Below are 8,264 nucleotides of genomic sequence, written 5' to 3' on the forward strand. Positions count from 1 at the left end.
CACTTTGCAACACACGTGGTCCTTTTCACTGGAGGTTGGGGACTGGCTTTGGGGATATTTTTTTTTTCAAACTGCTCTTTTAGGTTAAGCAGTGCTTTGATGAAAAATTAGAATAACTAACTAATAAACCACCTTTGGAACAGTTGAAAAGGGTTTCCATGAGCTACAGACTTGATTTAAGAAACCAAAATGGACTTAGTTTGGGAAACGGCTGCCAAAAAGCCAGTGGATGTCTCCATATGGCTGCATATTATTATATTTCATGTGCTGAAATAATGCAAAATGAGTTTAGCGATCGCCACCTTGAACGTTTACACTTACACTCAACAGAATATTATAAGAAAGTAACTCCGAGATGCAGAGATTTTGCACACTACAAACACATAATTCATCAGCGCATTTGTCAGTCCCTCATAGCAGGGCACAGAGCTGTGAGGGAAAGGTGCGTGCGTGCGTGCCTGTGTGTTTCAAATGGTATTTGTCATTCCAGACTCCCAGCCTTGCTCCGATGAAGAGGGCTGCTCGGAAGTGTTTCTCCCCACAGACAGCGACTACGACTCGAGCGACGCCCTGAGCCCACGAGAGCTGGACCTCGTCTACTCCTCGTCCCAGGACATCTCCCAGCAGGTGCTTTCGGGGCTGAGCGGGAGCGCACCAGACGTGCTGCAGGTGCACGACCTGAAGTCCCCCCTCAGCACCAGGGAGCAGTGCAATAGGGGGCCCTTCGACGCAGACACAGACTCCTGCACGAAGACCTTGGGCGGCTTGACTCTAAGAGGCACAGACAAGGCTGCTCCCCGCATGCCGGGGAACAACCCCCTGAGTAAGAGGAAGCTTCTGTCCAAACACCAGCACCACAGCTACTTCAGCTGCCACCACCGCTGGCTCCGCGTGCACAGCGAGAGCCAGGCCGCCTCGCTGTCAGAGGGGCTGTACACGCAGCAGCGGGAATGCCCATCCTTACCGCTCGAGTCTGCCTGCGGGGGAGACATGAAGACCGTAGCAGAGCTACCACGTAGCTCTTTCTTACCTCACGCCTCCAGCCTCCCGGAAGAAGGGAAAGAGAGATACAAGGAGTCCAAATCGAACGTCCGCAGGATATTCGTGGAGCCTTGCAGAATGCCGTTGTCCAACGAGGGCTTGAAAGCGTGGACTCTGAACGTAGGAGAGTCACGACCCGCAGTGGGAGACGCGAGTGCCGTACCTGGAGGCGCGGGACAAGACATCGACTCCGATGACCAAACCAATTCTCAAGTATCAGAAATATTCAGCAGTACACTCTAGGAGTATAACCGCTTTTACTTGATCGAAGATGCTCTACCTTTTTTTTTTTAAATGCAATTTGTATATGATATGAAAGTTGTTGGAATCTGTTTGTATTTTTGTACATGTTCTATAACTGAGCATGCAAAGGTGGGTTTTTTGTGGTTATTTTATGTATCATGCACAAGGCTTACTGGGGTACTGCATCTTTGAATGAAATTGTAAAACAAAAACTTAACTAAAGTTGCTGGACAACTCTTTACAGTAAGAAAAATACACCCATGGCTCTTGACTGTTCTAATAATCAATGCAACACAGAGAAAAGCAATGCTTTTTAACTTGGCCAACTGCGTGCATCCATGGCACAAAGGGCAAGTAACACGAGTACGTTTTAAAATTAAATTCATGTAAAAGCTAGATACAGGCAGAATAAAATAACACAAGGGGTTACGCAAGATTAATGAAACCACAGCACATAATCTCCCATGTTTCACTCTGCATTAGCAATGGTTCAGAACGTCGATTCGCTCTAATCAGTGGTGCAGTCGTAAATCTGAAGGTACCGGTGACGGCACTAAAATATTGATCTTCTTAAACAAGAATTATTGTACAAATTCACATGTTGTTTGTGTACTGAACTTCTAGAAACACATCTAATAGGTCATGCATTTATCCAGTGTCTACAAGTATTTCCACAAAGTGTCATTCTTCATCTTGACAGACTGCTTTACTGTACGTGTCTGTGTGTCAGTGGCTTAGTTTGTGTGTGTTCACAGTCCTAGTCGATACACTGTTGCTGTCGTCTTCGTCGGCATTTTTAACCTTAAAGAAGTAATCTGTAATAGAAAATCCTAATGCTGTTTTCATTGCATCAAGAGAACTACTGACTGAATTAGACAGTTGTGTGGGAGCTGGGAGTCATGTGACTTAGCTTGCCTATGTCCTGGCTAGACTACACCACTGGCACTAATCCCAGACTGCCTTACCTAAATTAACAAGTAGTAGTCCAAGATTAGTGCTAATCAGAGTCTGTAAATCCCATCATAAGTGGTAAAACGTCATGTGATTTAAAAGGTAGCTGTATTTAAATATGCCTCCTGTTTAGATGACTGACATATAATAGAAGGGAAGAACCCCTTAACGTTCTGTTCCGGTATTCCACATTCCACTGCGGTTCCAAAGGCGTTCCATAAAGGTACCACTGAATTCCAGTATGTTAGAGGACATTCTACTGCACATTTGTATTCTGAAACTTGATGTTAGAACTACATTACAAAAAAACCTTATTATGTATTGCTTGAAGTGTAAAAAAATATATATATATTATTTTGAACCACAGCGCTATACTGTTTATCTGTATTTCCTTGTGCAAAGCATCCTGCTGTGTGTAAAGTATTTAAGATAGTTTATCTCCCAGGTGGGCTAGTTTGGAATTGTGTTTTTAGTAAAAAGAGTATTTTCAGAAAAACAAGGGATTCGTTAACTTTATATGTAAAAAAAAAAAAAAAAAAAAAAAGAAATATCAGTGCAAAGGGCAGTATTAAAATTTGTAAATAGTGTTTGTTTGCTAGTTGCAATCGTTAATGTTATTATGTGTTAGTAATACAGTCTGGTGTATGTTGAACGAATAACAAATACTGGCACAATTTTATGTGCTTTGGAAATATCAGTGTGATAGCCATGAATAAGCATATTGTCATATGGTAGCATTTTAAAAATAATGGCTGCAAATTCATTGTGGAAGAAGAACTCGGAAGAAGTCCAGAAGATATTCGGGTGTTTTTCCTGCGGATTTCAGACAGAATTCATAGTGAATTTGTGGCCATTATTTTAAAGTGTTATCATGTGGCTGACCACACACACACGCACGCACACACACACACACACACACACACACACACACACACACACACACACACACACACACACACACACACACACAAACCCACGCCTTTGCAACACTCACTGTATGGAAGTGCTAAAGGTGTGATTCTACATGAAGGGGTTTATACAGCCTCTTTTTAGAATGTCTTTATAATAGCTTTTTGTATTTCCTTACAATAACACAATTGTTTGCCCAGTACAAGGGAAATTACTCCTTTTTTTTTATACTATCTCAGACTGTTGCAGTTCAACATTTGGTATTGCCGTGCATGTATCTCAGGAAAGTTGAAGTTACTCCATGAAATGTAAATGTGTTATTAAATACAAAAAAAAAAAATCATTTTATTTTTGTAAACCGCACAAAATGTATTTCAGATGCCCACCGCGCTAAATCAGAAGAACATTTTAGAGAGTAGCAGATGTCATTATAAAGTTCATGTGTCTCTCTCTCTCTCTCTCTCTCTCTCTCTCTCTCTCTCTCTCTCTTTCTGTTCCTCAGCACTTGCAAAGGCTTGTCTAGTATTCAAGAATTAACAAACTGCACTGTTGAACTTCAGCCTGACAACGTCCTGTGTGGCCCTCGCAAACATTCTGTGTTCAGTTCAGTCCTGAGTTTTCAGAGCATTCTGGAATATTCAGATTTATTCCTAAAGGCCCAAGTGTCATCTGATGACCTGTTTTCAGTGTCCGTGGCACACCATTGGAGACTTGGGGTTTGATACAGCAAAGCCACTGTTTCTGAAAAAGTGGCTTCATGACCCCTCAGCTTAAGACTTTGAACACAAGGGGGCAGTCACCTACTGATCATTTTGAATTGAATGGTCATGGGTGTGAGTAGGTAGAGAAGTGAGGAGGCTTTTGCGTCATAATTGGTAAATATCAGTCAACTTTTCCTGAAGGCTTTTGAAGCACGCCAGGGCAAGATTTACTGAGCTTCGGTGCAAAGTTTAAGAATATACTGTTCGGTTTCCAAAACCGGTATAAAGCAACTCAGATGTAGTTTGCTGTTTATTACAAGTTTTGAAACAATAGCTTTTTATTCCCCTTAGACAAAAAGCTGGAACGAAATCTTGGTAAATCAGGTTTTTCTCCTGTAAAAAAAAAAGTTTGCTTTCTTTTTCAAAGTAGAAAAAAGTTAGTTTCAGAACTAGAAGCTAATGGCTTAGGAGCGTGTAGGACTCTGAATCACTGGGATACAAGTTGGCACTCTAGTCTCTAACAGGACAGAGGCTGGATGTGAACCAGCGACCCCACGCACTGAAGGGGGGAGGGGTCTTAACCACAATGCAGATGATCTGGACACTTGTGGCTTTAGAGCTTTTAACCTCCTCTCATCTCACCAACAGGAGACAGAATCCGTAATAGCAGAGCATCACACAACACTGCCTGTTACACTAACAACGATATCATCAGAACAAACTGACATTGCTGAGTGTTTGAGTAGAGGCCAATAAACCAATCACGTTTAGTTTTGTTTCTTACGTTTGACTTCATTATCCAACGTTAAGCATACCAAAAATCTGAAATATCATTTGTTGTTTGTAACACTATGAAATTAAATTCTGTTTGTGAATATATAATATATAATTTAAAAAATTCAGTTTTAAAACATGTCTTTTGCATGCGTTGCAAGCTTTTGTTCTGTTTTCTCGAGCTTTTGTTCAGAGTTGCACTGCTGTTTTCTTTGTATCTGTTTGGTTTGTGCATTCACTTGTCAGTTTTTTTAAACTGTAATTTAAACGTTGATAAGTTTCTCATTGCTGGGACAAACCAAGCGAGTATTTTGATCTCCACACTGGAAACATTTTTTAACCAGATTATTCTATTGTAAAACTTTTACTGTGCTGTGTTTTTGGTCCAATATGAAAAAGCCTTAACTGTGGGCATGTTTGTGGATTGCTATTTTGCTACAAGAATGTATGTTGTTATTATTGCCATCTTGGAAAAAAAAGGGCACATTGCTTTCTCGAATAAATTATATTCTTCAGAAATTTGCAGACTGTTTGTTTTTATAGTGTTATTACAAAGTTTGGTTTGAAGTCATTTTGAGGTGTAACAGCGCACTAAACATTCCTAACACTCAACTGAAATATTAAAGGACTTTGACTGTCTGTTTACCTGAGTTTCGTTTGAACTGTTTTACAAATCCCAGAAATCAAAGAAGAGTTGCTGTGAGCAATAGATGTATTTATATAACTATATATATATATATATATATATATATATATATATATATATATATATATATATATATATATATATATAGTAAAAAAATCATTTGGTTCAGCTTGCTTTATATAAGCCCTTGAGTCACTGTGTGTAGAATTGTACCATGTTAAGTTTCCTATCTGTACTCTAGTTTATGATGCATGGACGTTTTTTCTAAGTCCTGGCAGTGCAACTTCTCATACCTCAGATTTCACAAGAAAAATGTAAAAAAAATGGCAAATAAATGTCATATGATTTATTACATGCTCAGCCCAGCATGCTGCAAGCCCCTACTGGGGGGTATGACTGGTTAAACATTATGTAATTGGGGGGGGAGACATGGTTATAATAGCTAGATACTAAAAAACTTGAAAGCTAAAAAAAAAACTTGAACACCATTATTACTTGCAAGGTTGCAACACTAAATGAGTGCTGGTGACAACAGTTCAAAGGAACCGTCACGGGTCACACTGCCCAAGTGCGTGTATTGCAACTGATGACGATTACAGTGTGGTGTCAAATCTGTTAATGTCGATGATGCTTTCTGATTTGACATGCCAAGCTGGGCATTCACACCTGGGGCCGATATCCTAGGAGAGTAAACACCCCTACAACCCCCCCGCATTCCCTAGTGCAGAGTACGCATCTTCACAAACTGCATCATAGCACACCAGCTCTGTGACATCATACACCCCCCCTGCATTCCCCAGTGCAGAGCATGCATCTTCACAAACTGCATCATAGCACACCAGCTCTGTGACATCATACACCCCCCCTGCATTCCCCAGTGCAGAGCATGCATCTTCACAAACTGCATCATAGCACACCAGCTCTGTGACATCATACACCCCCCCTGCATTCCCCAGTGCAGAGCATGCATCTTCACAAACTGCATCATAGCACACCAGCTCTGTGACATCATACACCCCCCCTGCATTCCCCAGTGCAGAGCATGCATCTTCACAAACTGCATCATAGCACACCAGCTCTGTGACATCATACACCCCCCCTGCATTCCCCAGTGCAGAGCATGCATCTTCACAAACTGCATCATAGCACACCAGCTCTGTGACATCATACACCCCCCCTGCATTCCCCAGTGCAGAGCATGCATCTTCACAAACTGCATCATAGCACACCAGCTCTGTGACATCATACACCCCCCCTGCATTCCCCAGTGCAGAGCATGCATCTTCACAAACTGCATCATAGCACACCAGCTCTGTGACATCATACACCCCCCCTGCATTCCCCAGTGCAGAGCATGCATCTTCACAAACTGCATCATAGCACACCAGCTCTGTGACATCATACACCCCCCCTGCATTCCCCAGTGCAGAGCATGCATCTTCACAAACTGCATCATAGCACACCAGCTCTGTGACATCATACACCCCCCCTGCATTCCCCAGTGCAGAGCATGCATCTTCACAAACTGCATCATAGCACACCAGCACTGTGACATCATACACCCCCCCTGCATTCCCCAGTGCAGAGCATGCATCTTCACAAACTGCATCACACCAGCACTGTGACATTCCCCAGTGCTGTAAAATGCTCTAAAAACCCATCTGTATGTTCTATTCCAGGGGGAAGGTTGATCAAAGCAATCCCTAAATGATTTATTTTTAAGAAAACAGAATTACATAAAGCCACAGATTTTGTTTTCCACTTTTTCGGTTTTCCATCTGAGGATTGAGGCGACTATTCCAGGACCAGGTCATCTATTTTTTTTTTTTTTTTTTTTTTTTTTTTTTTTTTTTTAACAGCTGTCCCTTTGGTCTCCATTGGATTTCAGATTGGATTAGTCAAGATCCATTACCTTTGCACAATGTCAACAAGTGATTTGCAGGTAATAATGAGTTCTCTTCCTAAATAAACATCAGCAGCAATCCAGACGCCTGAAGAATCACAGAAATGATATACAGCAGAAAGTGAAATTACATGTCAAATAAGCATGACTTTCAGCGCTATTAAAGCACAGCAGGGTCCTTATTTACTCTGACCTCTAGGTAGAATGTCAAGCTCCCCTTGGTTTCGGTATGTCATTTGTACACCTAAGTAAGTTTCAGTTGACAAGTTTTTCAGTTTCACACCGACTCGAGTATAGCTTAGAGGAAATGTTTAGAGTTACCACTTTCCACTATTCTACTTTAGGAAGTCAATAGGAATGATTCTGCACTGACCACTGTCTGTCCTGTAGTAATACAGGGATAGTTTCTACTTCTGCCTTGTCCTGATATTTCAACCCTACCTGTTTAATGTCCAATATGTGTTGTTTCCTATCATTCCCTATTACTGTTCCTGCTTAAGTTTACATACTTTTTTTTCTATGCTTTCAACTTCTGGAAAGACTCCTAAAAGCTGATTTCCAGAAGCGAGGGGGTTTGAAAACTAACCGCTGACTTTGATGTGTACCCCTGTTAAATCTGGAGTGGAATGGCCCTGCAGGACTGTGATGGGAGACCCCGGATCTAAACAGTGGTGGTTCTATCATGACTATTTCTGACTTCAAAAGTAAGTGAACAGTGTCTTTGTGTAGCTCTGCCACTGTTACGATCAATAGACATCAATGACTTATAAGCTGCATTTGGCTGAGTGGTCCCAAATTGCATTTTGATAAGAGTGCTTGCAACTTGTTAAGTTGGGCTATTTCTCTCCATTTGATAAGACTGTGGAACACCAAAAAACGAGTCGCCCCCTCATTGCATTTCAACTGCGATCTAATTAGAGAGAAAAAAAAACTACAGAATGAGATACTATTGAAACCTGCGCATAAAGAACTGTGAAATGGCAATGGGTGTTATAGCAAATGTATACAATGTTTGCATTAACTAATGGCTTTTTGTTGTGAGTGACTTGATTGTGTGTTTGACTTTCACTGATGTCTGTCTCTGCCCCCCTCCCCA

General features: G+C 41.3%; 1 protein-coding gene across 1 annotated transcript in view; it reads left to right on the plus strand.

Annotated features, from left to right (window-relative positions):
* Positions 1 to 3,141, plus strand: part of LOC121296083 (ankyrin repeat and fibronectin type-III domain-containing protein 1-like) — a 37,461-nt gene extending 34,320 nt beyond the window's left edge. The window contains exon 18 of the mRNA XM_041221265.1: positions 491 to 3,141. Coding sequence (XP_041077199.1) covers positions 491 to 1,284 — 794 coding nt within the window. The 3' untranslated portion in view covers positions 1,285 to 3,141. The remainder of the gene's footprint in view (positions 1 to 490) is intronic.
* Positions 3,142 to 8,264: the final 5,123 nt, after the last annotated feature.

The sequence above is a fragment of the Polyodon spathula genome, chromosome 21, assembly GCF_017654505.1.
Source record: "Polyodon spathula isolate WHYD16114869_AA chromosome 21, ASM1765450v1, whole genome shotgun sequence".
In the NCBI taxonomy this organism is placed as follows: Eukaryota; Metazoa; Chordata; class Actinopteri; order Acipenseriformes; family Polyodontidae; genus Polyodon; species Polyodon spathula.